We start from the raw sequence: 14,225 nt of genomic DNA on the forward strand, positions 1-14,225 counted from the left end.
CGGAGCAGCTAGCTACACCCCTAGGCTGACCTTTCAACTCATACAAACTGGAGCGGGTAGTTGTCTCCACTCTGCTACAATCTATAAGTATGCTCAGGAAGTGAGTGGCAACTGGCTAGCAGAACCAGGGCTGTAATGGACGGATCAATATTCACGTCCAATCATTCTCAGCAAGGATCTGCAAAGGCATTCACTGTAGCCACCATTCAGCAAGCATCCCTTCCCTCACCTCTGACTTTCTGTTGCACTTTGGATGCACTCAGAACTTCTAAAAAGATCATTGGACAGGTAAGACTGCAAGAGAAACCCAGCAGGATCAAATCCAAGGTCCATCTGGTCCTGCATTCTGCTTCCCAGTGGCCAGCCACATGCCTCTTGAGAAGCCCACAAGCAGGGCATGAAGGAAATAGCCCACTCCCACCATAGCTTCCCAGATGGAATTCCACTTCTCACGCCATGCCTGAGACTTAGGCAACAGAAAGAGTCTCATCGCCAACTTAATTCTGTTCTGCAGTTTGGAGGCATCACAGACATGACTCTCCCTTTCCTCCACATCCTCTGTGCACACCAGAGGACTCAAGGGAGGGACAAGACTAATGGTGACCACAACATGTTGGCCAGATGCCAAGGCCACCCAAAATATGTGGGCCCCGACTTCTTGTCAACATCAAATAAAAATATGTATGAAAGTCTGGTCACAGAAGGGTTTTTAGGGGGTGTGGAACCTTGGGCTGTTTGAAGGCAAGTAAAAGACAATGGGCTGCTCTAGTTGTACTTTTTATTGTGCATTCATGATGTTTTGTGCTCATGATAGTATCTAGACAGTTATACATAACTGTGCTTTCAACACTGTGTGTGCCTGCAAAAGTTTCAGGCAGACAATTTGCTTCCAATTGGTGCATTTCCCATAGTTTCCTGCTAAAATCCTATAACTTTTCATACCACAAATGTTCCAGGAGTGTTGTTGCTTTTGTTCCATTTTTGTTGTGCTATAGCTATAGCAAAGATTGCTCCTGTGGGTGAAAATGTGCTAACCTTGAGGTGCACTGGAGAACAACTAATAAAGTGGAACCACCATCATTGCATCAACGACATGTTGCAGAATACACACATACACAAATATCCCCACCAGTCTGGAGGGACCCAACAGCATTCTGCAGAAACTAATGACTATGGCTAAGTGAGGTCCATTAATTTTAACAGATCTACTCTGAATTAAACTTAGCTGAATAACCACCCACAGTGACTTAGCATCAGGGTGTACTGTTAAAAGATGCCACAGTCTATTCTTCTTAATGCATGACTTTCAAAGGCGAGGTCTGCCTGTTTCAAATGCTTAGCTCATTCATCCACAGTGATGCCAACTGGCTTCTATGGAAATGGGAGATACAATTAAGTACACAGACAGCAAAAGCTGCGATATTTTAGAGGGAGGGGAATATCTCTCAGGACTGAAGGGCTAATGACCCAGAAATAAATAAATCTGAATTTGAGTTAACAGCTATCCCACCCACCCCCAGCCATTTTGAACAATAGATTTGTGGGTTCTGGTAAGAGTATGGAATCCCTTTTCCTGTCCTGTAAATATTTAAATAGCTGTCAGGCAAGATGGGACAGCATAGTCTGAAAAGTATTAAGACAATAGATTTTTTTATAAACCGCATCACAGGCTACACGTCTGCACCCTGGAACTCAAAGTTCTAGGAGACAATAAGGGCATTTTAGCTGAGATTATCACATTTGGGCTACTGGCAAAAAACTCAGCCAATCCTCCCCGCCCCCCATCACCCCACTGCACTTCTGTTGACAACCATCACTTGGGAGGTTAAGGTGGTGTGCAGGAAAGGGTAAGGAAGAAGGATGAGAGTCTTCCTGCTCACTCTGAAGAACACAGTCCTGGAGCCTTTTCTTTCCCTTCTTTCTTTCGGAGAATCATTAAGAAATCGAGAATGCTCAGCCGCACAGCTCAGTTATTCTCCTAGCTCCAGGAGACCCTGTCAGCATATAACACTTCTGCTCAAAAGATCTGAACTGGTTGCTGATTTGTTATTGCACCAAGTTTAAGGTGCTACAATTGATAACGGTTTGCTTGGGAGCAGTTTGCTTTACTCCACATGTGCCTGTTCAACCGTCCTGTCCCTCCCAAGGAACTGGAACTGTTCTAGGTGCCCCAGCATACTCGTTCCACACTTGTAAGATATGGGTCTTTTAGTGGGGCAGCACCTAAACTTGGAACTCCCTGTCTATTGACATCAGGTAAGCATCTTCACTGTTTTCCTTTTGGTGCCTGCTTAAAACGTTTTTGCTTAAGCAAGCCTAGCCAGACACGTGGATATTGACATGTTTTAATCTCTTCTTAGTCTGCTCTAATTTCAGTTATCTTTTAAGTGCTTTTATAACTTGTTTTAAACTGTTTTTGCTGATAAATTTAGTATTTCTCCTAAACTGCTTACAGGTTTTCTTAGGGTCAAGTGTTACGTAAACTTTGTTTAAAAACAAAACAAATTAGCACGTGCAAACTTATGTCTATGAGCCCATGCCTCAAATCTCTTAAGTCCCCAACACTGCTCCTGCATCTCGCCATTATGAAGGGCATATTCAGTCCCATTTTACAGATGAAAGCACCAAACCTAGGCCACTCTTTATGTTCTTCGGTGTTTATATTTCATGAAGTGGATCATGCATTTCAAGATTAAGATTTTTCCCTGTGGGCTGGCTCCACTTTCTTCATGCTTGAAGGGACTAAGTGTACCATGTCTTAGCTGCGCTTCGACAGCAGACCTTTTTTTAAATTAAAAAATGAACAATATATGCACATCAGGTTCGTTGCCTCTAAGCAAAGTATGCACATGATTATCTGCAGACTTGGCTCATGATATTTCAGAAGTGGCTTTCAGCACTCAACAAGTTCCCCCACTGGGGAAGCAAGGCAGTCAGAATTCCCAAGAAAAACATTGCAAGAGGCATTCCCTTATCAAGAGTCAGCAGAAATGCTTCCTGCTTCAGGAGGGATGCGAGGATGAAGCAGTGCCAAGCCCTTTGCCCAGCCTCAAGAGCTGGCTGAGTAACAGGATGCAGGCCCCAAGCAGAGCATGGGTTGGCCTCCGAATGCTCAACCACTTACAAGTGGGGAGGAGATCACTTCGTTTCCATAGAGGAAGCATCACCCATCCTTTTACATGGAGGAAAAAGGAGAACCCTTGACCTTCAGAGGATCTGCAATGGGCTGATGAGTTTCCACAACTCTTTAAAACATTGCAGGTCCCAAGATCACACTGTCACTTCTTCTGTAGGGCAGATCTGGAAATGGGGAGTTCACTCTCCTTCCTGCTTCTCCAGCCATTCTGCGCCACCCCCTGCCCTGCAGGCAGGATGGTACTGGCATTCTCCCTCCTGTCTAGCGAGGCTTCTCCACCCTAAAAAAATTGCAGCCCTCAGCAAAAGCCTATGGTGGACAAGTGCAGAAGAGGGTTTATTTATAGCCACAAATCATAGCAAAAAAAACCCCTTACTGAGACTGCCCCAGCTGCCCAGACTGCTGCTGGAATGTGTTCGCTGTATATAGAGGAGATATACATAGCATTTCCAGACACAAACAGTTAAGATTCCACTCTACACGAGTGTCCCACTTCATCGTGAGAGAGAGAGGTGAGAAGCAGAGAGACATTGCTTGCAGATGCTCTCCAAATGAGGGGCCCAAGAGGAACACACTTGTGACACAGCGCAGAAAACATATTACTATCATTACTGACCTGCCCCCCAAGTTTTCAAAGCAAAAGTTACAGTTCACTTCATTCTGTCCATAACTGTGGACAGAAGCAAGACTCCTTTAGTTTTTCTTCCAAGAGAAACCAGGCCGCAACACATTAGCGCTTGCAAAGCAACTGCACCTGCAAATAAGTTTTGTCATGAGGAAGTGTGTTGAGTCTCCTGCCACGACTCCTTTCCTGCTTTGTTCCTCTCCTTATCTTTCCCTGCATGTACTGAAAGCAGGTCAAGAACTGCACAGGAATAAGCAAGGGCCACAAGAGGGGAAGATCTGCACAGCCACGTTCAGGACAGTAGCCACAGCTGCAGTATTCACTGGGTGGAAGCTAACGGGAGGCACAAGCACAGACTTCTAGAAAGCCACACAGTGAGCTGTCCAAGAGCCACTCACTCCAAGTCAAGAGCAGTGCTCTAGAAGTCAACTCTGGCTGAGTTCTGCCCACACTGGCCTTCACACAAGTGCCTCTCTGCATAGCACCAACAGCTTGAATGCCATTCCTTATGCAGCTACCACAAAGGTAGCATTGAAAAACCAGCCCAGAGACACAGAGGAAGAGAGAGGGACTCTGGCCAGTGTAAGAAACTGAGATATGAAAGCTAGGAGCTAAATGGCACCTTAAACCTAGGTAATGGTTGCAACAACGGAATGTCTAGGCACAGTTTTTTTATAACAAGAATACAAAGCTGAAAGTGAACTGCAGCTAAAATATGTTGTTCATTTTTCACATGGTGTAGTCCTTCCCCTGCCCACCCACATAATATTCTTAAGAGAGCCTCTTCTCCAATCTTCAGAGAGTAGCTTGAAGTGGGGAGACACATGTCAAAAGTCAAATCTTGTGCATCATCAACTGACATGGTGTGGTGACCGCCACGTGCTCGAGTCAACTCTAAACAGATCGATTAAGAGTGGGTTCTTGTGATTTTTGGTGCTACCAAAAACAAACTCATCTCCAACATGACCCTTGTGTACCCAACAGTTACTTGCTGATTTTTTTACTCTGTTTTTACTTTGATAATTCCTCCTAGAAGCTCAGGGTGGCTTGCAAGGCTGTTCCTCCCCCATTTTGTCCTCACAAGCAACCTTGTGTGGTAGGCTAGGCTGAGAGAAGGAAGGGGAGAGTGGCCCAGAGTCACCCAGTGAACTTCATGGCCAAGTATTTGAACCTGTGTCAACTTGTTCCTAGTCCAGCAGTTTAGCCACTAAGCCACTATAAGGTGAGTAATGCCTCTCCAAAAGAATGCAGAGATTTTAAAAGCACATATGTCCTGATACAGTCTATTTAAAGTGATTCATCAGCTTTCCCCCTCTCCTCCACATCGAAGAGAAGAGGCTTCTCTCAACAGAATACTGCCTAATAACAGAGAAGGCTGCAACCCAGGGCGTGCTGACTTGGGAGTAAGTCTCCGTGAACTCGTGGGATTTGTTTCCAAGGAGACACGCACAGGATGGGGCCCGAGAGCATGCTGATGTGTGTGTACAGTTCACAGTTAAACAGCTCACGGTGATGTCTTGCACATGGGGAGTAAACACAACAATCCCTCCTGGCCAAGAACGTTCTTACATTAGGTCTTAGGTCATCCTCTCTATCGGTGGAGTAACAGTGAAGACATAATGAAGTCTGGAGGGAGCCAAGCAGATTCTTCCAGCGCAATTTGGCAACCGTGCGCGCCCACCTCCAAGCGCCCGGGCTACACAAAGCCCCATTAAGACAATGCCATTTACTAACCATTTTGGGCGCGCACATCTAGCTTGTGTTGTTATTTCTTTTTTTTAAATTCTATCTCACGCAAAAGCGCTTTTCACCATAGATCTAAAGTTGTCCCACGAATATTCTCACACGATTACTTTAAAATATATAGATCAGAATCCCATTTGACCACCCACGTTTAAGCTTTCCAAATACTACTCCATGGGAACAAAACTGCGATCACGTCCCCCGCCCTATCGATTTCTAACCTCTCTCCGCCCCACCCCACGTTGAAGCACACAATGGTACATCCCCACGCGGAACGTGCCGTGAATGTGAGCACGCGTGGGCGTGGCATGCTTCATCTTCTGATCAGAATATCGACCGAGGCACAAATCAGCAGCGCGCGAGCCGCGACGGATAGCATGAATTAATACGGCACTCTCCGTCGAGCGAGGCTTTCTAGAGAACAGGTCTTATTTGCATGGGGAGATCTCCCCTAGGAACCGGGCAATCAGGAGCAGCTGACGCTACAGGGCTAAATAAACCGAAGATCTCGCCCCGCCAGGGGATCCCTCGAGAGCCCTGCCCTCGCCAGCTTCCCAATTACGCGACAACAAGTGTTCGCCCCATCCGGAGCAAGCGGGCCCACTCCCCCGACAATCCGATCAGAGCCCCCCCCCCCAGCATACCAGCCCCACTCCAGATCCAAACGACCGGATCGATACAGGCAGCCGCCACTGGGCGTTCTGCTTACCGCTGAGCCTGTCCATGATCCAGGGCATTAATGGGCGAAGGAGAAGCGGCTGTTCTCGTGGCGCCCGTTTCGCTCCGCGGAGAAGACGCTCGCTCTGCGCCCCCCTGGCGAGCGCGCTCGGCTCAGGCGCGGACCAGCCAGATGGATGCGCCCGGCTCCTCCGGCACACAAACGTCAACCTTTAAACCGGCTCCCGCAGATCGCGCAGTCCCTCCCCGCCGCTTCCTCCGCGTCAGATACAGGGTCTTAGCGCCCTTCCAGCAGGACGCGCCGCTCCTCTCCCTTTGCTGGGCGAGCCTCCGCTGGGACAGGGGGCTCGGCTCCAGGCGCTCACCCCGCCCTTCCGGATCAGGTGCGGCCATCGGTATACAATGACAGCAGCCTCGACAGCGCGGCTGAAGGGAAAGGCCCGCCTTTCTCTCTCTGGCTTTCCCCAAATCCTTTGCCACAGTAGCCTCGCAGAGCCAGCTGCTCCCAATTCCAGGTCTGCGCTCACGTGGGCACCTCCCTGGTCTTCTCTTGCCCCATCGATTGGTGCCCCCCAGACACAGACGCTCACACGCACCTTTACTCGTCTAATTCTCTTTCTCCCCCTCATGCTAGGGTAGCCTTGCGTCCATTTCTTTGTTTTATTTAATGGGCAGCCGGACCCCAAATAAGAAGAAATAGGCAGTCCAAAAAGTTCATTTGTGCTGTTCAAAAAAAATTTGCATGATCTTAAGTCAGTGATTCTCAAACTGCGGTGGACTGGCAGTTCATCATCCCCTGCAATGTGCCATGGATTGGTACCATATTTGGTCCTGAAACAACCCACACAATCTGGGCTGTGGTGGAGTCACCAGAGACCAGCAGCCAATGGCTTGCAGACAGGCTCTGGTCCATGGAGCAGCACTTTGAGTTTGGTGAAGTAAAACAAAAAAAACCTGACTGGCACCAATGTGAAAAGTAAATTAAGTAGTCCAGGTTCCCCTAGAACCCTGGAGCCTGATTAAGCATAGCCATTTCTCCTCCCCCTGCCCAAGGTCCTCCCTGCACTCCACTGCTATTCTCCACAGAGTATCCACCAATGCTTCTAATAGGAAGGATGTAATTCCTTTCCTGACATATCACATGAAGTAGTCAGTGTCATGATCAGGATGACGATGTGAGAAATATCCGATGTTGCATTCTTCACAGGGACCTTATTGGGGAAAAGCTACATAAAACATTCAAACCTAAAAGTGTCATCACAGCACTTCTTAAGTTTTCTTCAATATCCCTCATTCCAAATAAAGCTTTGTTGGAGTTCGTGATGCCTCTTGGGTAAGTCTTGACCATAACACAGTTCCACGTTGGTGCTGTCAAATTCTCAGCTCTGAGGATTTTCTCCCACTCTCTATAGGTTTCTGAATGTGATTCTTAAGCAAGAAGGCATTGTGCACACAGGAGGAAAATGCACAGGGTGAACTAAACTACAATCACTCCTAGGCAGTTCTAAAATTTCCTCTTCTCTCCAGATGCCTGCTATGTGATGTATGTTATAAAGAGATACTATATTTCAATAAAGTTGCCTGTTTCTGATATCCAGTGTGAGGTTGCTTTGTTAATTTTTCAGCTAATACAGTGATCCCCAGTTGTTGGTAGCACGGCTCTAGAGCACTCTCTCTTGTTCTTATCCATTGTTTTGCTATTTCTAGTCATGCTGCCCCCAACATGGAGACAATTCTCTACAGAGTACCGTATTTTTTGCACCATAACACTCACTTTTTTCCTCCTAAAAAGTAAGGGGAAATGTCTGTGCGTGTTATGGAGGGAATGCCTACGGGTGGCATGCCTACGGATTTTCCTCCTCTAAAAACTACGTGCGTGTTATGGTTGGGTGCGTGTTATAGAGCGAAAAATACGGTAACTCATTTTCTCCATCAGATATGAACACACTGTTCCATTTTGGATCTCCTGGATGACAGAAGCAAAATTAGATGGGCTGATGGTGAACCCAAGAGCAATTCATGAGGAATGGCCAGGTATATTAGTGTTCAGGGCCAAAAGAGTGTGTCCTTGTCCAACTGATAAATACTAATAGAAAATAATTAATAAAGTCAGAGTATTTGGGAATAGACAATCTATAGTTTCCTTTCACAGGGTGGTCTTCAACTTCAACTGCTTCAACTTTCATCACCCGCCTTCCTTTGCCCTGCATCCTTGCCAAATCTGCTCTGGAAGGTTGGGGGGGGGGACCCAGGACAGTTTTAGAAGGTGTATGGAGGGAGGGGGGGGGTCCTATTGCACAAGCATAACTTAGTGCTACATTAGAGGCAAACCATAGTTTTTCTAACTTCCCCATGTAAAGTGCAATGCTTCAGAAGTTCTTTTTCATTCATTCCTTTTACCAAAAGAAAGCACCCACCACCATACCTCTGGGATGTGATTCAATGACCACTCAGCTTGGTGTAGGCTCACCAAATCATGTCTCCCAATTTGTTTGATGGCTTGTCACAACCTTGAAAGCTTTTTCACTTTGTGGCCAATCCTATTAACCTCACCCTCAGGCTAGGCGGTGGTCCAGGCATCCTGCTGGCCCATGAATCAGAACTGGAGGGTAAAAGTTCAAGCCTGATGTTAATTACAGGTGCGTATGACTGTTCTCAGTGGTCAGATTGTCAAGTTAAAAGTTCTCAGTTGCATTTTTCTTCCTTTGCAATAGTTTTATTCACCATCCTGTTTAAGTAATAATAGATTATATTACACAAAAAAGATGTATTACATGAAAAACTGGCTTTCTTAGAGTCTTGCTAGCCACTGGTTTTTGGATTCATTTTGCTAATGTTCCCAGCAGAATGAGGATTTCTCAGGAGACTAATATTTTGATTCAAGGTGCTTGTACGCCAACCCTAGAACTAGCAAGGGAAGGTAGGGTCTTTGGCTGCATACACATTGCCATTTCCCTGTGTTTCCCCTGTGCTCATACCCTATGGTTTTGAAACTGTGCACACAACATCAGCCACATTCCAGATCTCTGCTGCAGTTTCTGGGGAAATACTGCTGTTTGAGGCATTTTCCAAACCGGTTTTGATCCAATTGAAAAACTTAAGACAAATTCACATTGCAATTAAGCTGGGGTGTGTAGACATTTGAGACAGCCATCATGCAAAGATCACATTTGCACCTGTTGCTTTGCTCAATTTTGCCTCCGACCCCACCCGGCACTGGCATGTGGCCCCTGGAAGGTTGCCCAGTAGGGAATGTGGCCCTCAAAATGAAAACAGTGTCCCATCTCTGGCTTATTCCATTCACCATGGCTTAATAAGCCCCCATTAAGTGCTAATTTATCTAGTAATCAATGACTAATATATATTGCCTTGCTTCTTAAGCAACCCTGTTCCGCTGATGGGGCTTGTTATCCTGCTTCGTTTTTGTCTGAGTGCAGGAGACTCTTTCCTTGTATTGATCCATATAAATCTTTCCGCTCTGAGTTGAAGCTAAAGGGAACAGAGCAAAAGTGCTGCAGTAGAACCTCATCCCAATAGTAGAGCTAATGGTATGGGAGTGTGTATGAGTGCATTCAGGGGAGGTATTATTAGAGGGAAGCAGCTCATATCTAAAACTAAGGTCCCCCCCCCCCCCCCGCTGTTATGTTTGTAACAAACAGCAGATCTTCCTGATGGGCTAGCATTTAGAAATCCTTTGTCCACACACTTTGCAGTATGCCATCATAGAAGCTACTTGATAATTTGCAAAAGGAACCATTCTCGTGATTTTTAAAATAAAACATCGTGGAAATGTACTGTGCTTCAGAGCCCATGTGGTTAATTCAAGTTCCAGTCCAGATCTCAACAAAGTAAGTAACAATATACCCAAGTGTTTTGTGCACAAAGTACCTGTGCTATCCATATATTTAAGAGAAGAATTTAGACAGAGCAGCAGTGCAGTCCTATAGTTGGTTCAAAGTCTTGCAGAGTTTAGTGAGGCCTGTTCCCCTGTTAAAGAGTTCTTAGAACTGCAACATCAACAATGATTATATTTGCAGGTTATAGTAAAAGTGTGCAGTATACAGCTTTGGAAATCTGTGTGAAAACACTGTCTTGTCTCAGTATCCCAGGACCGCATCACTAGATTTCTTAATTCTTCATTATTTGCTGCTGAACATTGTTACCCAAGTCCATGGGAAAGTGTTTGCATTGTTCAATTTATTTGTAGCCCTTCCTCTGTAGAGATCACAGGGCAGTATTCAAACAATGCAGCAGCCCAATCACATCTGGAAAGCCACAGGTTCCCCCATCCCTGCTGTACACCCTGTACAGTTCTCTGTTGAACCAAATCAAACTTTTTTCAGGCTGAGAATTTGAATCTGTCAGCAAATGCACAAATCTAAATTTGCATAACGTAAATTCACAGAGATGGGAAAATAATGGCAGTTTAAGCCTCTGCATCTAGCATTTTTCACCCATTTAAACAGGAATGAATCTGTTTCTTATTCCATAGGCATAGGAAGAATATTTGCTGCTCTGTTTATCATCCTTTCATCCTCACAATAACAATACACATTATTATTGCCCCCCCATCTGAGCTAAAAGGCCTCTCCTGCCCAAGGCCACTCCAAAACTGAATGGTTTATCTAGAATTTCAATCCCACTCATCAAGATTCATTTTCCTTCAGTGGGCTATATCCTGGAAATTGTTTAGAAAATGAAAAGCATTCAAGAAGTACCAAGCACTGTTACAACTTGAAGTCCTTTGAGTGGAAGCTCTAAATATCCCTGTTGCCGTTGTTTTACATCACTGCAGAGGGCAATTTACAGCCATGGTTGGGAACCTCCAGCCCATGAACCTAATTAGGGCCACCAAGCTTCCACATTTGGCCTGTGAGGCTGTTTAGACTAATCCAGCTGCCCTGTATCTGACATCATCAGCTGTGGGGTGACTAAAGATGGGCCTTGCCTGAAAGGGGTTTTTGCAGGCACCACCAGTCATTTGATCAGTAGGGCCTGTGAAATCCTATGCTTTACTACTCCTCTCCTCACACCCCATACATCCCACTGATGCAATTACTGAGCCAACATTTATGACTATCATGTTGTTGCATGACAGCACTAAAGCTGAAGGATCTATTGTTACTTCCTTTCTTTTTATACCTGCTACTTCCTGATGAGAGATTTTTGTTTGTCCTCCTCTTGCACTTTCTGCTAAGGGTTACCTAAGGTAGGCAGCGTCAGAGAGCTTGATAAATGATCCCTAGGCCCAATGGGGTAACGAACTACTAATCGCTTTCTCAGTTCACATTGGTTACAGTGCAATTTCAATTTGCTATGTAATGGGTTTGCTCCTTCTTCGCTAGGCTGGAACAGGGAGATAAATAATGTGCAGCCAACAACTCCAGTCCTGTTCCCCCCACCTACCCAGAACAACAACAACAACAACAACAAAATGATGTCTCTCTGTTACCTTGAAGCTAGCTGAAATTCTAGCATAGTAAAAGAAGGGTCAGTCAACATGGATGGACATGCAATTGTTGATTCTGTTTCAAGCTTTGTGACCCTGACCTAGCCATTACATTCCAAAGATGGGGAATGCTAATCAGGAATATAATAATAATAATAATAATAATAATAATAATAATAATGTGTTATGTTTTAATTATTTACTGTTTTTTATTCTGTATTTTAGTCTGCGAACCGCCCTAAGATCTTATGGTGAATGGTGGTAAATAAATCTAATAAAATAACGGAGGAAGAAGACAGCACACAGTTCTTTTGTTCAAACAGTGTATTAGGTAAGAAATCTTTTCTTTTTTAAAAAAAGAAAGCAGAACAAGCCTACAATTTTCCACAGAGATAAAGACATTCCATGTACAGTTCTTCATTCAGAAGGTGATCATACTGATTTGAATTGGGATCAGAGGCATTGCTAATGGCCAGTCCAATCCAATCCAAAGAAGTTGAAAATAGTATTCCAGAAAGTGCCGAGGCCTCTGCAAAGCTCACCCCCTTTCCTTTACAAGCCAGCACTTTCTATGCCCACTTGAAATTCTGGAGTGCGATTCATCAGTTATGTCCACTGCATCATTAGAACGGAAGGACGTCTCAGATTCAGATGCAGTGCCCCCAATGATTACCCACATAGCTGGGTATAGTTTCATGTCTTCTTAACATTTTTTTTAATGTTTATTAAAAGGACATTGTCAAGAGAAAATTGTGTCTGTTTCCTTCAGGAATAAGAGAGGGGCACTGGCTTTTCCTAGTCAGGGGGTGGGGGAACAGTGCTGATTTGGGGATTTATAAGATTAAAATCCCCCCACGCCTGCAGATAGTGCTTACTGGATTAATAGGCTGCTAGACGTCCCACTAATGGGCTGAGAGAACGAAGCTGGAGGAATGGAAAGGGAGAGCCATTTAAAAGAACCATTGCCACATTCTGTTAGGGCATAGCCAGGGCTGTGTCCATTATACAAACTTGTGCAAATGCAGAAGACGTGGGGTTTGGTTAAGTAGCGAGAGCAAAATTCAGCCCTCGGAGAACCCCAGCTTTCATATTTCAGAAAAGCAAGAGGCTGGTGGAATCTCTGAAGTCAGACTGGGGCTCAGAAAGTGCTCCAAGTCCAGCACTTCCAGTATGTCTCTCTAAGGGTCCTGGGGCAAGCAATATACGACTATGATGATGAGGAGGAGAATATGTCAAGCAAATTAATATTTTTTGTATTCATGGAGGATGGTGCTACCACTAGCAACAGCTACTACCAACGCTCACAAAATGCAGCCTCCATGCACGGTGGCAGTGTGTCTGATTAGTAGAAACTGGGAGCAAACGGCAGGGGGGTGGCCCGTCTGTTAACTTCCAGGGACCCCTGCTTTTTGCTGTGGGAAACAGAATGGTGGCCTAGACAGACTTTGGCTGTTCTGGTGGTTTTTTTTTTTAATATGCAAACATGTTTAATTTATATAATGCATGCAAATCACAGATTTTGATTCTTTTTTGTGGTGCAGAATTTTGATTTAAAGAAGTAGAAGAGGAAGAAGAAAGCAAGCAAGCAAGCAGCACAGTGCGCACATAGCCCTGGAGGTGGCTAAGGCAGAGTAATGGGAATCAAACAGCAAAGAAACATAAGGCATTTGGCTGGCCACCATTGGAAACATGAGGCTCAACAGGGTGGAGAATCTGTGGCCTTGCAGATGTTGCTGGACTCCCAACTCCCATCAGACTCGGGCAGCATGGCCAGTGGTCAGGGATGATGGGAGTTGTAGTCTATGGCACCTGGAGGGCTGCAGTATCCCCATCCCTGGGACAAACCCTCAGCTTGATCCAGTAGGGCACTTCCGATGTCCGTATGCCAAGCGCTGGGCACAAGAGGACAAGAGAGGAAGTCGACTCATTGCAAGGCCTGTGCTCCAGGACCATCTCCTTCCTTGGCCTGGACTTGGGATCAAGAGATTTTTGTGTGTGTGTGTGTGTGTGTGTGTGTGTGTGTGTGTGTGATGCTATAATGCCCAAGACTGCCTGACATTCATGTAAGAAAAAGAGAGTTCAATATAAAAACATGACCCCACCTCCTCCCTGCCCCCTCGAAAAAACTTCCCCCGAAGAACAGCTACATTAAAAAAAGAGAGAAAGGAATAAAGGAAAGAGCATAAAAGAGAGAGCATAAAAATATCTGTGAGTCTTCAGTTCACGCTACAGGCTTCCAAAGAGAGCAGCCAGGGCTCCCACTGTACAACAAAAAGAGTCATACAGAGTTTCAATATAGAGATCTTTCTATATATAGATATATATAATATAATTATATATATGTATATATTTATAGGTATGTATATACATATATATATATATAGATATTTATTTATAATGTACGGTGTTCGTTCGTTCGTTTAAAATAGCCGGGCCTGCTTCTTCAGCTCGTTCCTCTTCCACAAGGCCAGGCGATCAAATTCAGCGATGGTCATGCCAAACACCTGGTAAAACTCCTCTGGCGACAGGTGGCGCTGGAGGGAGAGCAGAGACAGGCATCATGTTGCACGGGGCTCATGGACAAGGGAGACAGT

The 14,225-nt window shown here is 45.2% G+C and overlaps 2 protein-coding genes across 18 annotated transcripts in view; both read right to left on the reverse strand.

Moving 5' to 3' along the window:
* AFAP1L1 (actin filament associated protein 1 like 1) overlaps positions 1-6,998 on the reverse strand; it is a 69,162-nt gene extending 62,164 nt beyond the window's left edge. The window contains exon 1 of the mRNA XM_083481947.1: positions 6,214-6,998. Within this exon, the coding sequence (XP_083338073.1) occupies positions 6,214-6,241 (28 nt within the window). The 5' untranslated portion in view covers positions 6,242-6,998. The remainder of the gene's footprint in view (positions 1-6,213) is intronic.
* A 4,939-nt stretch (positions 6,999-11,937) lies between these two features.
* Positions 11,938-14,225, reverse strand: part of ABLIM3 (actin binding LIM protein family member 3) — a 141,893-nt gene continuing 139,605 nt past the window's right edge. For 16 of the 17 annotated variants that reach the window (XM_083483559.1, XM_083483558.1, XM_083483557.1 and 13 more), the window contains one exon: positions 11,938-14,165. In XM_083483559.1, coding sequence (XP_083339685.1) covers positions 14,113-14,165 — 53 coding nt within the window. In that variant the 3' untranslated portion in view covers positions 11,938-14,112. The remainder of the gene's footprint in view (positions 14,166-14,225) is intronic. The other variant, XR_014520973.1, reaches the window with a different exon arrangement.

This window comes from Podarcis liolepis, assembly GCF_965112155.1.
Source record: "Podarcis liolepis genome assembly, chromosome: 2".
In the NCBI taxonomy this organism is placed as follows: domain Eukaryota; kingdom Metazoa; phylum Chordata; class Lepidosauria; order Squamata; family Lacertidae; genus Podarcis; species Podarcis liolepis.